The sequence below is a fragment of the Ischnura elegans genome, chromosome 5, assembly GCF_921293095.1.
Source record: "Ischnura elegans chromosome 5, ioIscEleg1.1, whole genome shotgun sequence".
NCBI lineage: Eukaryota > Metazoa > Arthropoda > Insecta > Odonata > Coenagrionidae > Ischnura > Ischnura elegans.
The window spans coordinates 56,583,388-56,603,288 of NC_060250.1; the positions used below are offsets into that span (position 1 = coordinate 56,583,388).

At 37.0% G+C, this 19,901-nt stretch overlaps 1 protein-coding gene and 1 long non-coding RNA gene across 3 annotated transcripts; one reads left to right on the plus strand and one right to left on the minus strand.

The window, feature by feature from the left end:
• Positions 1-2,779: 2,779 nt before the first annotated feature.
• Positions 2,780-3,500, minus strand: LOC124158909. Its single transcript, XR_006864884.1, has 3 exons — positions 3,404-3,500; positions 3,199-3,286; positions 2,780-3,050 (listed from the first exon to the last, which is right to left on the minus strand). It is a non-coding gene; the product is annotated as an uncharacterized LOC124158909 (long non-coding RNA).
• A 40-nt stretch (positions 3,501-3,540) lies between these two features.
• On the plus strand, positions 3,541-18,952 carry LOC124158908 (ataxin-3-like). 2 transcript variants are annotated; one of them, XM_046534322.1, is made up of 7 exons: positions 3,541-3,749; positions 3,838-4,002; positions 4,260-4,396; positions 4,950-5,104; positions 5,188-5,512; positions 8,677-8,900; positions 13,674-13,750. In XM_046534322.1, the coding sequence occupies exons 1-7, from the start codon at positions 3,723-3,725 to the stop codon at positions 13,691-13,693; spliced, it is 1,053 nt and encodes a 350-aa protein (XP_046390278.1). In that variant the 5' UTR covers positions 3,541-3,722; the 3' UTR covers positions 13,694-13,750. The 2 variants fall into 2 exon arrangements, with proteins under 2 accessions (XP_046390278.1, XP_046390277.1); XM_046534321.1 differs by lacking the exon at positions 13,674-13,750 and adding an exon at positions 17,970-18,952 and having other exon boundaries at positions 3,546-3,749.
• Positions 18,953-19,901: the final 949 nt, after the last annotated feature.

The following is a 19,901-nucleotide window of genomic DNA, read 5'->3' on the forward strand; positions in this document are numbered from 1 at the left end:
AAAATGTTAAGGATAGGAATAAGGAACATGAAATACCATTAGACCAGAGGAGGACCAGAGAACCTGAAGAAGGAAATTATAAGAATGAGCCTAGACATCATAAATCAGCTAAATACAGATGTCTGAAAAAGTGGATTGGAAGCAACAGGATTGCTAAATGGCAATGGAAAAGTGGAGATAATACTTTCTAAAAAGTGGTGGGCTGCTGGATTAAAGGATAGCATAGGCAAAGATCTAGTGACACCTACTGTACAGGTTTACATGCCTACAACATACAGTGAAAAAATGGAGGACATTTAATTTACCAAGGTATCCCAGAATCAAGCAGGTAAGTGATGAAGAAACATTATTTTAGATAGGAATGCTGCTGTCAAAGGTCAAGATGGATGATAAACTGGAGATTTTGGACTAAGAAAAAAAAATTAAGGAGAAAGGCAAATAGAATACTAAGCAGTACATAGGCTAGTAGTTGCTAACTTATTATTTAATTGCCATTTCAAAATGCACACCTATGAAAAATACATAGACGTACAACAATTTCTAAAGGCCTGCTTACACAGTACATTAATCCATGCAGGGGCGCAGCTAAGAATTAAGGCTAGAGGATGTTTCAGGCACAACTTATACTTGGGGGTATGGCATAATCAAAAGGGTAAGCAGGAGGTGCAAGGACCCTCTGCCAGAAAACAATTAAGATAAACGTTTCAAAATAGTGAGTATTACGGCCTTCTGAGGGATATTGTATTAATCCTCACACTATTCCATAAATAATATTAATCCAATTAAGTAAAATAGATTTAACTTAAAAATTTCTTTGAGCTCTGGGAGGGGGTTTTATCCCCCAAACCTCCCCCCTTGCTACACCACTGAATCCATACATGCATGCAAAAATGCCTTGTGTAACCACCCAACTTGTGAACCCGTTCTTATTTTGGCTCATACAATCTTACATTTTCAATTCTGGTCCACCAAAATTTTTCATGTATTTAGACTTTAATTTGTATGGGTTAATGTAATGAGTAACCAGATACTGCAAAAGCTACCCAAGGTCAGTTCACAGGGACCATAATTAAGTGACAATAATGATGCCACCTAAAATAATAAAAAAACTGAAGAACATTGGACAAGTAGAATGAATTGAATGATGCTTAACATCAACAGTCATATCAAAAAGCAGAGTAGTTTAAAATAGGAAATAATGTGAGCCAGAAATGAATGGAAGAGAGCTGGAAAAGCATTAGAAGCAGGCCTTAGGTATCAGCTTAAGAAAAAGTTGACAAGAAAACGCTGTGGACCATGCAGGAAGTCTAAACCTCATTGGAGGAAGAAGAAAGTATAACAATGTGAAAACTAATGGGTAACTTTATTGAGATGGACAAAGGACCGAAATCAACAGGAAAGCTAGAGGAATGTGGATGAATGAGATCATGAAAATAATATTGCAAAGGGAGTGCTAGACGCTACACATAGAACAGTGAGGAATCAGTTCAAGGTAAGGGGCATAGGATTCAATTCCATGAGGAATAAGAATAAAGACCTTATGATTTAAAATCGCAACAAAGTGAGGAGATGAAAGGAATATCGGGAAAAGTTTTACAAAGGAGAGCCCTACTACGAAAGCAATAAACAGTAAAAATAAAGTCCATTAGGATGAAATGGGACCTCCAATTTAGTACTCAGCATTTAAAGCAGCAGTGGAGGGGTTGAGGATGAATAACGCATGATAATCTGAAAATTATAATAATTCAAACTGCAATTATAATAGAACCATGTACTTGTGCATGAGAAAAGACTATCCCAGCTGCATAGAATGACTACCAAGTATTCTTTACCTGGGCATGAAATTAGAACTTGTAAGAGACAGAATCAAGTGGTGGTGGAGCAAGCAACCGACAGCTGAGGTAATTTGTGCCATGACAGACAGGTAGGGAGGGAAGGGTGGACAGGAACCCACCATCGTCATTAACGTGCTCTAAATAGAAGGCAATAAGGGGACCACGGCATAATGTCCATTTGACGGACAGATCACTGAAGCAAAGATTAGGCAATCTCTGAAAAATATCAGCATCTGCTGGGATTTGAACCTGGACCGAGTGTGGGGGAAGCCAAATCTCTCGCAGTTACACCAACCTGATTCCCATCGAGTGATTTCATTTCCAGGTTATCTAAATTGAATCATGCATAAGGGGCTGAAAGCAGTCATCGCCTGGGATAGACAACTCTCAGGTGGAGACATTGTCTCAAAGCAAGATGGGAATCAATGTGGCACAAGCAGGAGTAAGGAAACCCAATATACACTCTTCTGTCTCGAGCCCAGGATATGATTATAGCAAGGCAATTAGTGGCCACCGAGCCAGTTCTGCATGCTTCTCACCCTCTTCCTAACTTATGCATATTGCTACCCAAGAGGATGATTTAGAAGATTCCTCAACTTTTAGTTTTGCTACCTCTAATAAATCTGAGGCAATACAAAACACTGACATCAAAAACACATTTGTTCACTCACTAGATCCTCCCATCCATTAAAACGACTCATAATGTCAAGGTGTACAAAACAAAATATATATCGTTTTCACCAAAACCGACATAATTCTATGCATCTATTCCCTCGTCGAAGTGAAAGTAAATAAAAACTACTGAAAGTGGGAAATGTCGTATACTTTCGTTAGCAATTCCTAAGGGAATACTCATCAACAACCAAAACATTAGGAGCAGATTGTCCTCAAGAGGTAGGAGTAATCATAGTCCAATACCGGGGTATGGGAAACAACACGAGAGATACCTTACTAATAAAAATTACATTTATTTTTAAATAAGTATACTTCTACCAACATCTGTAATGAATTATTGCATAACCACAGAGGTCCAATCCATATTACGGCCAGCTAGGCTTTTCTCCAGGCTGCAGCACTCTTCCATATAAAGCACTTCTATCACGAAATAAGGTCATTCTCTCGGTCTCCAAATTATCAAAGTATCTTCCCAGAAAATATCCTGACAGCGGCAGCACTATCCATATGTATTCTCTAGTGATCCCAAATAACGCCATCCTAAAAAAAAGCTCCTATTTAGTCTTTCTAGTCGATTAAAGTGAGGCAAGTCCTGCAATAATCAAGGTTTCAAATAGCACCCCCGAGCTATCTAGGAAACTATATCAAAAAAGTTCAAATTTAGAATTTAATACAAGCTTTTAATTACCTTTAGTGTAAAGTCTCAGTATCTTTGGCGAGTTCCTGCGATGTTTTCCACTTTTTTGTACGAGAGAGGTCCAGGAAAATTGCAGTCGCTACAGCGGAAGGAAAAATTATGCTTAGAGCGTACCTTCTCAAAAATGTAAAAGCTGCAATTTCCTTGGCCATTTAATCGTAGGTCAAACAAATATTTAATACGCGTACATTCGTACCTGACTTCAAACGTTTGGCTATCCTTCTTTATATAACCATCTCATCAGGAGTTCAAGAGAATCGCGAACAACGCTCTTCAACTGTTCAAAAGTCTATTTATTTCACATTTCGCCCACTAGGTTGCGTAATACCGATATGCGCAGTCAATAAATTTGGTGTGGTGCAAATTTTGTCTAATGTCGATTACATTCATTATAACAACACCCAATCTGTATTCAGGTGTAATATTTTGCAAACTGGACTGTATTATAATCCCTCAGCTACTATTGAACAGAAAGTGAGGCTAAGCGAAACGGATTTACTGTTTGCACTCATTTTATGATGGAGGTTATATTTCACGAAAAGGTAATATTTTCCCTGTTATTACTCAAGCTACTTGGGAATACTGCTTATTTAGAAACATTTATAGATGTAAATGCTTTGGTTGTTACAGCAAGAAGGCTCGCTTTGCGCTCAACATTGCTTGAACGCCCTTCTTCAGGGTCCCTACTTTAGTCCTGTAGAGCTAGCCTCATTAGCTCAACAGATGGATGATGAAGAAAGGAAAAGAATGGCAGAATCAGGGGTTGACAGCGATGACTATAGAAAGTTTTTGGAGGTATGTTTTAAGAGTCATCTACATTTTGCATCCATTTCGATCTCAAACCATCTTACTGAATGGCTCGTTATCGTGACGTCTCTGCAGTTCATGTAATTGTGGAATGAATTGTTGATCGGCCGTCCATTTAATTTGCAGTTATGCCTGCAATGTATTTTTTAATTCTCGAAAAACAATCGCGCTTTTGTGTTTGCTGTATTGCTCTCTCAACTTCCCTCCCTTAGGGTAACTGAAGCCTTTTCTTTCGTTTTCTCTAGCAACCCTCTGGAAATATGGATGACAGTGGCTATTTTTCTGTGCAAGTAATCAGCAGTGCATTAGAAGTTTGGGGACTTGAACTAGTTCCTTACAGTAGCTCTGAGCAAGTGGCTTTAATGGCTCAAAAATGCCCGACGTAAGTTTGTGATACCCTGTCTTTGAATAACTAAGTAGAAAATGCTTGTTATTTTCTATTCGCCTTCTGTTCCTTGTAAATATTTGTGGTTTTTATTAGATGTATTTTTAATGACATTTATTATACGATTTGTATGATAAAGTTTTATTGTCTGTGAAGGAAAATATGTAGCAATAATCATTAATGTTTCATCACATGCAAAGCAAGTGATAGTGAGACAATTTAACTTTAATTATGTTATTGTTAACTTCTGGTGGCTGCTATTATGGCTCTGATTTTATAAAAAGAATTGACACAAGAGACATAATTCCATCCCTAGTAAGTGCCATAGATTTGAGTTATTTTATGACTGGCAAGGTGACCTTTTGCTCCTAAGGCATAAGATCAGCAGAGAAATGTCTTGAATATGTTGCTTCACTTTTTTCAGTCCATGATGTAGGAACAAGAGGTCATATTGTTGGTCAATTGCTATGTTTTAGTCACTTTTGAATACTTTGGATCATGTTCCTTTGACTGCGGAAGTGTAAGTTCATTGTTCGTGACTTCATTGTAGGGATATGCAAGCTTATATTTGCAATTATCGTGATCATTGGTTTACTATACGGCGGCTTGGTAACCAGTGGTTCAATCTCAACTCAATGCTTACTGGGCCTGAACTTCTGTCCAACACTTACCTTGCAATGTTCTTAGCTCAACTGCAACAGGAAGGTACTGTCTCTAGTTTTAAGAGCTGTCAATTTTGTTGATTGTTAGCGCAATGGAAACTTGTTGACGAGTACTGTTTTTTTCAGGTTATTCCATTTTCGTTGTTAATGGAGTTTTGCCTGAAAGTGATGCTGATAATCTTCTCCGTGTGTGCCCAGCTGTGCAAACCGTAAAACCCCAACTTTTAAGTAAACCCTCTAAGACTCCAAACACCAGCTCCAACTCTAAATCGAGTAGTGCTACGACTGTATTTGGTGGTGTAGGAAATGTTCTCGGTGGTGGTTCTACTAGTTTGTCACAAAGTGACAAGGAATCTTTTCAAAGACATAGAAGTGAAACAACAAGTAAGCTTGAAAGTACTTTATTGTGTGATGAAGAGGATGATGACGAAGAACTTCAAAGGGCACTGCTGTAAGATATTAATGTTTCTTAAAATAGTTAATAGCATTCCAATATTAAACTGTTACACCTAGTACAACTACGGTGTCTTAGCTTTCTTCATCGTGCAAATATCAAGATAAAAATGCATTGCTTTTTCATAGTTAAACTGTTTTTAAGGGGGCACACTACTTTTGTAGAAAGTGAAAAGAAAGAGCAGATAGGTGCTTTATCTTTAAATGGCAATGCTATACAATGTTACTTGTATAATATCAATGTAGAGTATAGAGATTTGGAGTTTTTACCGCAGACATCATGAAAATATTATGAAAAATATGGGGTGTGCAGTGTTATATTCTATGTTCTAAGTTTATGTTCTTAAATTTTGTAAAACATTCTCTTTCAAGTTAAGAATCAATTTTCACTGGGGATAATGTGGTATCTTTTTTTGGGTCACATCTGTATGAGTAGATGTTGGAAAATTGGTTTTCCTCTTTATTAATGTAAAAACGAATCATGTCTACAAATGACTGCTTAGACATATCATTCCTTATGAAGCTACGGTAAATTGAATTGAATTGGCATCAATTTTGAGATATGAAAAGAAGAGGCGGTCTGGGGTGATTGGGGGCCCTCGGCTGGGACTCATTATGGGACCCTCCTCCTCATCCTGGGCCTCCCCCTGGAAAATTCTAGGAAATTGCATACCCGGAAATCGATTTTGACATTATTCTGGCTCTTAAAAACCAGATATAACAGGATTCCCACTCAACCTTGAAACCATGAATAAGACGTGAATTTCTTATACCATGGAAAAAGCGGTGAATTTCGTCATAAAACCTTAAAAATCTGTCAATCTTGATTTTTCCAATGGCCACGGATTTATCTGCACACATATATTCAAGAGCTATAGGGTGATTTCCTTCATCAAAGAAAACGAAAGGCATTGATTGCGATTCGTTACCCACCATTAGTGTATTCATAATATACAAATTATTTTGTTTTAGAAATACCGGGTTAGACGAATGGCAATGGTCCATTTTTATCCTCATTTGAAAAGGGCCAGATTGGCGCCCATGCGATGCCACTCCACGTGACGTCACAGGGACCTAGTTTCTATACGAGAAGATAGGAGTTATACGTCATCTGAGGTTACCATTGCATGCATGAGGCGCAGAGCTCAGGGAAACATGTCTTAACAATCACTTATTAAAACTGGCTAAGGTCGAAAAGTTTTCCTCGTTTGATAAGTTATTAATAAACCTTTTTTAAGCCAAGCGCTACCAGCCAGCAAGGTACTCAGCTACCCACTAGCATCCTGCGTCCTATCAGCGCTCAGAGCCTCGATCAAGGTCACCTCACAAGGCGGGAGGGGGAACCAGAAATGCGTCGCACGGACTTTTTCCCATCATTTCTACTTACGCGTCGCATTTTCGCGCGCTTGAAAATTTTCACTTTTCATTTAATCGCGAAAAATAGATATTGTCATTTATAAATCTAAAAGCGTGAAATACGTACTCCTGGAGTAATAATCTTTCGATTTAGGCAATAAAAAAATAATAGGAAACCACCCTATTATTGGTCCGTGTGCCATGATGACACAAAGACCTTAAGCCTGTACCAAAGCTAGAAGACTGGTAACCAAAGTGTTCATTAACACTTGCAAAAACTCAGGCTCTGCTTAACTTCCCTGACGCCCTGGTCCCTTTATTTTCCCCACTCACAACCTTTTGCCGGAGCTGAATTTTGCAAACGATATGTGATGTCAGAAGAAATAGCACTTTGATTGCATTCATTGTGTCTGTTGCATTTGTTAAATTTGTAGTTAACGTGAGTCGATGATTGTTACATGATCAATATTTCTGCCTAAAATGGTTTATCTACAAACCGTGAATTTGAAGACCATGAAAACCTGGAAAAAAACCGTTAATTTTATAATTTAGATTGAGTGGGAACCCTCTATATAAGTAATGAAAAAATACTATTTTAGAGCTAAGATATAGTAATAATGTATTATGGTTCTATTAACTATTTAGTGAATTTGTTCCATGTAATTGCACTGTAATCTAAAATTTCTCAAAAAAGACCTTTTCCAACAGCCCTTTCAAATAAGCGCCAGGTTCTCTTTAATCTTCTAACACCTTTATTTTATATGATATTTTCTCAGTTAGTATGTTGTAAATGAAGCTACTTATGAAAACGTTGAACTTTATAATTACAAAAAAACTTTGGTTCCAGGAATCTTATCCTTTTTTTGTAACACCTTTCATATAGATACACTTCACGATAAATGCGAGCATTGTGGGGGCCCCTAAGCTCGGGGCCCTCGGCAATCGCTGACCTGGCCAGACCTTTCTCCTGAAGGGAGAAATTTTGATGGGCTTGAGCAGTGCTTTTTGTTGAAATAGTGTGCTACCTTTTGGTGAAATAATCATTGGAGAAATATCTGTTACTTTCCTTTTCAGACCAACTTTATGTACTCATTAGAACCCTCATTGCTTAGTTATTTAAATGTGTGTGTATACATATTTTCATGGTAAGATTTGGATTATTTTCTGAAGTGTTGCCATCAAATTTAATTGAGTCACTGTGTTCGACATACTCTAATATAAATTAGCTAAATGTTTATTGTAGCTGAGTTACCTAGGTCCCTTGTGGATCAAAATTTTACTTGAATTGTATCACTGAAAAGTGGCATTGCAGAAATGGGCAGCCAGGGCTGTGCCCTAGAGCTTTGAAAGTTGATGGATACACCTATACAGATGTATTCAAGGAAAATGTAAAGAATCAATTTTAATTTAAGACTTGAATTTCCAAGGTGAGAGAGGTACAATATTGTGTGGCATACCTATAAGGTTGTTTACCAGTGGAAGGATGTGACCCTTCATTGAAAGCTTTTTGATTTCAAATCATGGGTGAAAGTCAACCTGCTTCTAAAGTAGACCTGCACTCATCTTGCATTCGTTTGGCTCACTTATTTTATACTCATCTTTTTTAGCATTCAAACAGGAATTAATTTGCTTTAGAAACTTTCTGTCACTCCAGGTAATTTGCTATGAATTTTTAAAACCTAATGAAACCTTCCCACCCATGGAGTGTTTGTATTCTGGTGTATTACAATTTGCTCTTGATGGATATATGTATATCATTTATTTTCTGTATGTGCATGAAGTAACTCATATTCTTTTAAATTACAGGGCCAGTAGAGCAGAAGTTGACGGTCCTGTAGCGGAATCACAGCCTAGAGTGGTATTAAAAAGTGAGGTCAGTGTCGAGGACGATCAACAACTTAGGGAAGCTCTTCGATTAAGCCTGGAAGTTCAGAATGAGTCTCCAGAGCCTGTATCTAGGCTACAGAATGAGACACCGGATGATGAGGGAGATGAGGAGTTGCAGAAAGCCTTACAAATGAGCTTAGAATGTAAGTTTAATATTTAAAAGTATGAATATCACTTTTTATTTATTTGTTATCATTGACAGCAATCAATAGCAAAATAGATCTAGAGTCCATTGTGGTTCATATAGATTAATTACAGTCATTCTACCATTCATCAGAATGAGTGATAGCATGACATTGTTGCAGAGGGAGAAGCAACAATAAAAGCAATCGAAGGACTTCTTCCCTTGATTTATAATGTGAAATAAGTATAGATATGCAAAAGGTGTTTTTTTTGCAAAAGTGGTGTTGTGTTATTATGAAATTGATGTTATTTTAACATCATAAAGGATGTGAATCAAGTGCCATCCATGTATTAGACCTACCTAGCTTTGAGTTTCACATACCTTTGACTTGGGTAAATTTGATGAAAAATCTGTGGTATAGACTGAATGCGTGTTGTATTGTTTTTAAGAGACATTACAATTATGACATTAACTAGGGGGAAGTCACCAGCCCCTGAGTTTAATTGAAGTAAAAGAGTGAAGGGGAATGCATCCTTATGCATTTTACAAAGAAATTGCAGCATTCATAAATTTTAATCAATAACCATGGGAATGTATTAAGTTTGCATTTCAAACAAAATTGCTACATGAAACTGCCAATGATATCGATTTAAATTATTGCGCTCCGAGAATAATATCGAATATATGCAAAATTATGGAGCTCTTTAATTTTGACGTTCCTTAAATTTCAAACCATAACGAAAGTAAACAGGGCAGAATTGAAAGGAAAACAGTGATTTCAATCAGAAATACACAGATTGAATTTCACATGGTGATAGCCACAGTATGTGATAGTAAATAGTAACAATTATTTATCATCACCATAGGAGAAAGCTAGATTGAGAAATTTACTCGCATCACAAAGCACTTGGATGCCCTTTTGAAGACGCAACGGCATATCACCTCCATATAAAGAAACCCTCTTCAGCGAAGTCATGATTTTTCCGGTCCCAACAAATTCATTGCTTGCAGGTTTTACTGTATAACAAAGGCTACAATAGTATGAATATCCTTCCTGATATTGTGAACACTTTTCCTAAATTACACCATGTTACATTTTGTTCATGCCGCTGTTTTGAGCTCAGTGGAGAGGTGGTGACGTTGTTTTCTGTAATAAATTTCCTTTTTTTTTATTTTTAACTTTGAAGGGAATGGCTGAATGAGAAATGTTTTTCTTTTCCCAGTAAATCATCTTTCCCTTCCATGTACACACAGAATTCTTCTAATGAATTGAAATTTTGGATTAGAGAGAATCCCCAATCTCTGCTGTAACTGAGAAATATCTTGGTCAAAAAGTGGAATATTTATAAGATTAAAAGAATGTTGTACAGTGAGTCCTCGTTTAACGTCACTTACCGTTCCTGAAAAATGTGACGATAAACGAAATGACGCTATTCGAAGCATAATATCCCATAAGAAACAATGTAAAAAGTGAATATCGGCTCCTAGACCTCACAATTCCTACGCGAAAAAAATGTTATCGTATCATATATGGGGCATTTTTTACGGTGGGAATGCCAAACTATCGCGTAAATACGAGTTCCTTTCTTCATCGACGTCAATAGTAGCAGTGACGTAAATCCTTCTCCATTTTTGTATCTTCCAGCATTTGCTTTTCGGCTCTGCTATGGTGGTCGCCCGGGCAAGTGTTGCCTGGGCATCATCATCGCTGAAACATCGTCGCAGTTACAGGAACCAAAATTATTGTGAACTCGGCGAAAAAAGTGACGACAAAAACTCCGAGTTCTACACGGAAAAATGCCTTGAAATCACTTTTTAGGTTCCTGAAAACCATTATGTCAAGTAAAACCTTGCGCACCTACGCAAGAATTCATTTTGCTAAAACCGTAATCGCAATTAAGAATAAACTCACCGTTTTACACTTTACTTAGACTGACTGTATTACCGCCCACGAAACCAGCAACCTGCAACGCCCGCCGCTTCGCCTTTTTTTGCGCGAAATTTAAAAGACTTGACGTTATCGCGAAGCGTAGGTGCGATAAACGAATGACGGTCTCAAAATTTTCGTGACGTTATCGCGAAATGACGTTAAACGGGGTGACGTAGAACGAGGACTCACTGTATTCTGTCAGCTGCTGCTACACGATACTGCTCTCTAGTCTTCACTCATTTATCTGTACAATAATGGATCAATCTATCATGATCGAATAATTTGAAAAAGGTGAGAGAATATATTTCATGTTTAAAGTGAATGTAATTTTAATTTTATTTGTCCGGCAATTTGTTATTACAGTAAAACCTCTTTTCATTATAATGGAGGGGATCAAAATTTAGACAATTTGTTGTATGGAGGCTCACTATACAGAGGTTTTAGTGATAGGCACCATATTTTCATATCCTTCAGAAATGAAAGGCAGTACGGTCTTTTAAACCATATATTTATGTGTTTAAGCAAACATGCGTGCATTAGTGAACATATATTTATTATTTATTAATAATAGAAAGCGAGCACTATCCCGTGATTTTTACCATGATTCGAGAGGAAACGATGTTGTCCCTCTTAAATCAACTGTCTTTTAAAAAGATTTGGATAGTTGGATACCTTTTTTCTTATTTACTGTTAGGTATGCTCTCATATGGAACAAAATTGCAGTAACTAATGGTTGATGTGAAAATTACAGCACATTAAAGGTGTATAAGAAAAAAAAGCGTGAAACATCTATCGCTGAAAGTGTCATTCCATGTACGTAATTGCGGCTGCATTAATGGTCTCTAGGTGTCTCGGTACGATTTGCAGAGGTAGTTAGGCCGTCTCGGGGGTGTCTCCTTGGTGTGATAAGTGGAAGTTTTACGAGATAAAGAGTTTCACTACATAGAGGTTTGCCTATAAATTTACATCTAAATCTGATGGGACTGTTGAGGTGGTATGAAGTATGGAGGTTTAAGATGTAAAGATGCTCACTACATCGAGGTTTCACTGTACTAACATATGACACATCAAGTGAGGTAAAAAAACAGTACAGATAAAAATTGTTCCAGATGAAGAAATTCATCCACTGAATAAAATAATTTTTTCAAATGAAACTCGCAAAGCTGGTTTTTCAAGGGAGACTTAGTCTTTACTCTCTTAACTTTGGGTGGAAGCTTGCTGAAAAACAATAGGACCATGTGGCAAAGCGCATAACCAGAGCTTTTATATATGTTTGGTGGAAGCTGGTAGCACTCCTTGTTTAATAACAATGATAATCGTTAGAGATACGTGAAAATCGCCCTTTCATTTTTATTTTATCGCACTTTCAATAACAGTTTATCACATTTTGTAGCGTCTATTTTTTTTATTTTCATAATGAGGTAGATGACGATAAAATGTTGCGAAACACAGTTATATAACAAAATACAGAATATTTTAAATAACTATGTTGTAGAACAGTAATAAATTAAGGAATAAAGGCCTGGTTACACGATACATTAACACATACGGGTTAATGTCTAAATGTATGAACGCGTGTATGGACACGAAAATGTACTGTGTAACCACCCAACTTGTGCGAATGCATGAACGGAAAATAGAACCTGTTCTAATTTGGTTCATGCATTCGTACATGTTCCGGTCCACCAAAATCATTCACGCAAACGTACATTAACTTGTATGTGTTAATGTACCGTGTAACCAGGCCTTAAGACATAATGTGCGGAGGTGTAGCTTGCCCGCTCCGACTTTTAGTTCGCGGCCACGTAGAGTCCCAGCCAACTAGCAGCTGGTCAGTCGCTCACATGCATTAAGCGGTGAGTGTCGGCGGAGTATTTAAACTGCGCTCGGCACAAAATGTACGAATTTTGCCACCAGAAAGGCAAATTTGCGTAAAAATACCATAGAAGTCCTCTCATCGCATTTATTTGCGCACATCCCATCTATATCGCATTTGCGATTTTCACACATCTCTAATAATCGTCATTGGTTGCATTATTAGAAATAGTCTTTTTTGCCCAAGCCATTGTGGCATACATGTACTTGCAGAGAAGAGGTAAAGTACTATATTTCTGAAAAAGAGTGCAAATGGGACTTTAACAGGTGCTTTTCCTAAAAACTGCAGTATGGGGTTGCCCATGAGCACCTGGGGAATTTCCCTTTCCGCTACGTGTTACAACTTGCATGCCAGTCCCTGCCTCTTCATAGATGCTGCGGTCACTCATTCCCTCAGTGTAGTCCACACTGTGGTCATCCAGTTCACTAAAACAGGTGATATTCTCCTAGATCCTCCAATATAAACTACAGTGCAACATTAATAAAACGAGACCCCAAAGTGCTCAGATAAACTCTCACAATAGCGAATTGTCGCTTTACCGGAGTTGGATTAAATAAGAGCCTATTAACCTATCATCAACACATATAGGAATAGGATTGGTGCGGCGAGGGAGACCTTTCTCTGTGATATACGTACGTATAAATCCAGAGAAAGGCGATGTTTTTGTTGCAACACCAAATTTCATTACCTTAATAACGAACTAGCCATTCAATTTATAAGGGCCGTACTAAATGAAAACCATGCAAACCATTACTTTTTCAGTCATTATCCCAATACACAACTGACAAAGCCACTTTTCTCTGTACTATGTGCTTTTACGTGATCATTCCATTATTTTGATATTTTTCGCTGAAAATTCAAACAATTACTGATGAAACAGTATCGTGGTTATTTAATGCCTCAAATGCTTCCATTGATGTATGTTTATTGTTCCCGTACATTTTGTGGAAGTTACGTGAAATAACATATCGTATTTGTTTTTGCAGACAAAAAAGGTGGAAGGTGATAGAACAATCCTGCCTCGGAAACCTTTTTGATCATCCAATGTAATATCTTCTTTGTCTCCACTAAAAAGTGTGCTCAACATTCTTAATGATGTGATTAAAATTACCTATGTTTCCAAAAAAGTTTCATTTTGAATTTTACACCCACGACGTCATTGAAAGAATACATTGAGTTTATCCACGGCACTGCAGTAAAAACAATTTGTATTAAAATTGGTAATATAAGAAAAGATATTAACTTGATACTATTTCACAAAAATCATGACGCATATATTATGGTGATGTTACTTAAGCAAAACAAAAGCAAGCTGCAAGAAACTGCGACTAATATAACTACCATGGGTAAGATATGCAATGAGAAAATGAAAAAGCATATGCATCTGATGCACCCTAAGGGTAACAAAACTTACAAGTATGAATTTATTGATTTAATATTCTAAATAATGACTGCAAAACATTAAAAAGAATGCAGACTTTTTTAAATTATATAAACTTAAGGTATAACGTCAGCTTTTTACGTATGTCATCATTATCAGTGCATACCGTATATACCCATGTCTCGTATAGCGCAAGGGATGCGTTCCTAGGGGTCTTTGCGCTATACGAATTTGCGTTATACGAGATCGTTTTAACATTGGGAAGATAGGGATGCATTCCTGGTAGCATAGGTCTTGGGTATTGAATTTCCTCTAAAACATCTATATTCCCATAAAAAGACTTAGAAAACATTATTTATATAAATTTTTATAGTTTAAAACATCTTTAAAGATAGTATGCACACATTCAAAGACTTTTATTCACGTTAAAAAAAATTCTTACGTGCTTTTGAAATTCCCTCCTGTCGTGCGGGTGGGCTAACATCTGCTATCTCAGGGGATCGCAATGCGTTGCCGGCAGGTGACGATTTTTCAAACTTGTCTAAAACAACTATTGTGTCACCTAGGCCCTTTTTTCGCTCATCGAAGTGACAGGAAAATGCTACTTTGAATGCCATTTCATAGCTAGCGGAGTTAATGAATGATAAATCATTTTAATTTGAAGTCCTCCGAGTCATTAGCAGCTACGTGAAACAGTCTTTAAATGCCTTGAAACCTGACCCAGGTTTTCCTTCCCTGAAAATGAATGAACGAGAATGCATTCTTTTCTAAAAGAATGTCGTCTCGTCAACACTAAAAACTAGTTGAGGGGAAAAGGATCCACTTTCAATCACAGCTTGGAGTTCATCAGAAAATGTTGCGGTGACTGCGCTATCAACACTTGCAGATTCACCTGATATCGCCGCACTAAAAACACTTGCTTGCCGTTTAAATTCTGGAACCAACCGGAGCTTTCACTAAATGTCTCGGAGCGATTACCACTCTCGTCTTTTTGTACTGATTCACTATGAACTTTCCGTATGTGTAGACCGCTTGGTTGAAGTTGGTGCGCGGCTTAGGTCACTGATGTTTTAACTTCGTCTTTATTCAGAAGGCTTCGTGCGTTTAAACTTCCGCGCAATATCGCTTTGACGCTCTCCATATTCAAAGCAATTGACCTCTTTCAATTCCTCTTCTAGGTTTATAGTTTTTCTTGATAAATGCTTGATTTTTCTACACGCATTCCTATTTTTTGCCATATTCTCTTGGTTTTTACTCTGTATGGCTCTATCTATATCACCTTCCACTGCTGAACTGTATTCCTGAGACGCAGAAGGCCCACGACTGCGGGGAGGGAACGAAGCCATTGTGTTTGAGACTCTATCGCGGACCCTTTTATGTGTTGATGCTATTCATGCGCCACTCGTTCACCGCTCCATTTCTCCCCCTTGAATACCGATGACCTTGAAGGCTTTAGCGTAGACCCTCTACCTGGAAGTCAATCGCCCGATAACCTTTGACGGCAAAAATACGTCTCAAACCGTATTGCTGAAAAAAAAATCATTTCCACTAGCCCCACGCTTAATTAACAATCTAAATTATTTATTATCATTCTGTTAAGGAGACGAGATAAAATACTTCGGTAGGCCGGCTATCTGGACCCAATGACGAGTAATACTTTTGGCCATTGCACAGCAATGAATTTCGATTAATATATAAACAAAAAAGAAGATTTGAGGCTAGTTATAATATTAATGTGCGTAAAATGATAGAAATTTCGTGTGTACTTAGCGCAAGTTCACGTTTTATCACGAGAGCGTTTAAGATTTTTGATTAGGCTACACTGCGTTGCAATGTTTCCCCTAGGAACGAATTTGCGCTATATCGAAATTGCGCTATACGAGACATGGGTGTATGTCTGAATATAGTCCCCCCTTTTCTTCCAAAAATGCCTGTGGTAAAAGTAAAGGGGGGGACTCTATTCAAATGCATTTTTTTTAACTTTTTCCAAAACTGAAGCCTCAAAATTAGGGGGGGGACTATATTCGGAGAAATACGGTATTACCTTTATCTAGAAGCATCATTGCAAGAAACACCCATAATTCAAAGGTTTTGTTGGGGTTTAGGTTGTAAAAGAGTTCCGTTTCGTCTATGTTATATCATGCAGGAAATAATAATAATAAATTCGTTTATTTCGTGGGCCTGTGGCCCATGAGAAAACCATTGCACAACTTTCACATGTTAAGCATGATATTACATTCCCAAAAGAAAAGAAAAAAAAAATAAATAAATACTTCTTAAGAATAAAAAGAAATACTTCTTAAGGTATTCCACTAGGATCGGAGTCCTTTCCTCCATGGCTTCGGGTTTTTCACCACAGGCATCACCAGCAATTACGAAGGAAGATAACGCTTACATGCTTTAAATTAGTATAACCAACCTTCCAAACATAATTCTAAATCTATCACTGAAATACTCCACCTTAGCCCCTTAAGCATAGCCCCTTTCTCATTAGATTGAAGGTTGAAGTGGGAAAACCCACCCGAATATAGTTCCTAACTCTTCATGTTCTGCATTCCTCGGGTTCTTTTGTTTTATTTGTAAATTGTGAAGAGGAAAATAAATTAATTACGCCACGCTCATATTGCTCCATTATTTTCATTTTCTGACCTAGACGTGTTTCGTGTTTTTTGGCCATGGTGTCTAACGTCAAACTATTCACGCAACTCACAGACGTGCGGGTATGCTGTCGACTGCTTCCTGCTTCCCGAGGGACATAAGAAGAACGAAAATTTGCAAATTTAAATGTCACAGTATTTTCACTGAAATGAACTACGGATTTATCAAGTGACGGTTTACCACTTGAATTTGAGTCTGAGCACTCCATGTTAACTTCATTTAACAGATCGCCAGCAATTACCGAGATTAGTGACTTGGTGAAAATTTTCCGTCGATGGAAACTCTCGCTATGGCGAGTGCAAGCACCAAAAGGGCCTCGTAAAAACAGATATTTTTTACATGTTTATCATAGGGTCAATTGACGGCTCTCTCTCGTAATGGCGGGGGTCTTGCAATAGCCCATTCTTGGTTTAATGTAAAGCATAAACATTTTACCTAGACTGCAGTTGAGTTTTCATCGGTTGAAGCAAAAACGTGTGCTGTTTTTTCTACCCCAAAATTGATGCCTGTCGCTCAGTGACATTTCTCTTGATTGTTACCAGTATCATGTAAACGATCATGGATGTTTCCTACCACCTCCCTGTCAAGTCGTTTGCTTGCATGCTGTCTCGCTTTCCCGTGATCGTCATTTCTTCTGATGGCAACCTGCTCATTGAACGTGTTTGGATATATTTCTGCGCCAATCGACACTCCCTATGTCAGTCTCATTGTTCCGTCACGCTTGATCTCTAGGAGACATCTTACTAAGATGCTCAAGTTAAACTCCAAACTTGATAGGATCGATAAAATCAAATACACAATGGCACATGTTTTTAAAGAAGAAAAATACGACAAATAACGCATTTTGGAATGCTACTTGTGTTTTAAAACACATGATGTATAATTTTTTAACGATGCAAGAGGAAGACATTTTCATTTCACAATATAATTTATTTTGGCTGTAATTAATATTTTTTGCAGTGTCATTTTTTTCCTAAAACTACGTCTAACTGTAACTCTTTATCAGAACACTTCTACACTTGTCAAGTAATGAAATGGAGGAAAAATGAATGAAAATGTGCAAGAAAAGGGCAAACGATCAATTGGGTATTGACAGTCATAGTAGGTATGAGACTTACACAGGTCATTCTATTGTTTATATGTCGCTCCCAATAGACTTGATTCTATTGTAAATATTACTATTGTTCTTATTATAATTGGCCAAGTTATGTGATGCCTCTATCACTGATGCTTTTCTTTCCAGGTTGTTCTGGTAGTCAGGGTGAACCTCAAGTTAATGCTGAAGAAATAAGAGAAAGACGATTGGCATTTCTTGAGAATGCTGTCCCTAACTTAGGAGCTTCTTCCTCAGCAACTGCACATTCATCCCAAATCAATAATCCCACGAGATAGTCACCTAGGAAGGATGGAAGTTGTCTAGTTATTGGAGATTTATCGAGCAATTATTGTCTTTGTGAAAGGCAAATTTTTGCTCTCGAGGTCTTCCTTCAACTTTGAAAAATAATTCAAGCTTACTAACTAATGGAGAACTTTTTGAAGTATTTTTGCTTTTATTATTATGCACCAGTGTTAACTTCTGGATTGATGTGATAGGAAACATAATTGTTTCGTACATGTTTTACATCTGGTTTTTGGCTTCTTTACTCCATGTGAATACTAAGGTCAATCTTTTGCTCTCTGGAGTGTATCAATTACTTGCATTTAGTGTTGAGAGAATAATTGTTAAATTCCAATTTTGTTATTGTTTTTTGTAATTATTAAAAGCTTTTGTTGTGTGTAATAATTCATATTGTTGACTTGGAGGTACCTGAAGGTTGAGCTTTTATTATACTGAGGTATTTGCCTGTACAAGGTTAATCCTGTTTTGCTCATAATTCCTCGACTTTGTGTAATCAATGTACTTTGTAACTGCTGAGTTAGCTATTGATTATTTTATGTGTATTAAGCTTTGTACTTCATTAATTTTCTACAGTTTTTAAAATTTTGGTCATTGTATTTCCAGAACCTATGCTGCTTTGAGGTTGTGAAACTTATGGTTTAGTACAATGTATAAAAACCTGGACATTTTATAAAGTGGCTACATTGCTAGTTGTCTGATTCATCTGAATGTCTGCTTAAGTTATTTATTACTGTATAGTCTTGTTCTACACATGTCATAACTCAGAGACTGATAATCTTTATTGACAATAATGATGTGACAATTTAATAAATCATTGAACATTTTAATTAATTTTTTATCAAGAAATTCCTTTTACTATAATTTTATGCATTTCTTATGATGCATTTTTTCTTTTATATTTCAATGATAAACTAATTCTATTGTACCCAGTACCATGTCCTTATTTTGTTGCTCCTTCATCTTATAAGAAGTATTTACAGCGTGTGCGTATTTAAATACTTACATACAGGCTCTTCACAACAAGTAATTTTGTAATAGCTGTGTCCCTTGAGAAACTTAGGAAGTGCATCAACCCTAACTTGGCAAATAACTAATCTTGAATATTCATGGTGAAATAAAAACACAGTACTATTCCACAAACTTATATTTTTGCAGTCTACTAGTTTCGACGTTTACACCGTCATTATCAAGACTAACTTAATCTTTTCCTTTTTGAGTTAGTCCTTGTTTGAGATTGTTGAGTTTCCTTGAGTTAGTCTTGATAATGACGGTGTAAACGTCGAAACTAGTAGACTGCAAAAATATAAGTTTGTGGAATAGTACAGTGTTTTTATTTCACCATGAATATTTCATCGTTCCACCAAGTAACGCCCAAATCTGTTGATTTTAATCTTGAATAGTCTTCTTACAACCTTGGTGAATTAAATATCTTACAGAATGTGACATATCCGTGCAATTCTTATAATAAAAACATGGCTAAATTTGTTAAAAAACCTGTCATCTTGTGGCTAGATGAAATGATATAAAATGTGTGACCCATTTTTTTTTATCACACATCGAAAATTAGTAGAGATTTTTTTTCTGATCATAGGCCTGATGATGAAATCTGGGGACAAAGAGGATAGCTTTTGAAACATTTGTTACTCTTACACTAAGAACGATTTTACCGTCAGGGTTTTGTCCTGAATAAAATTGATGGCTCGAGGTTTGACTTGATTAATGATTGAAGGACAATACTTTGTATTTCCTGCGGAAATTTTTATAGATTGCACCACC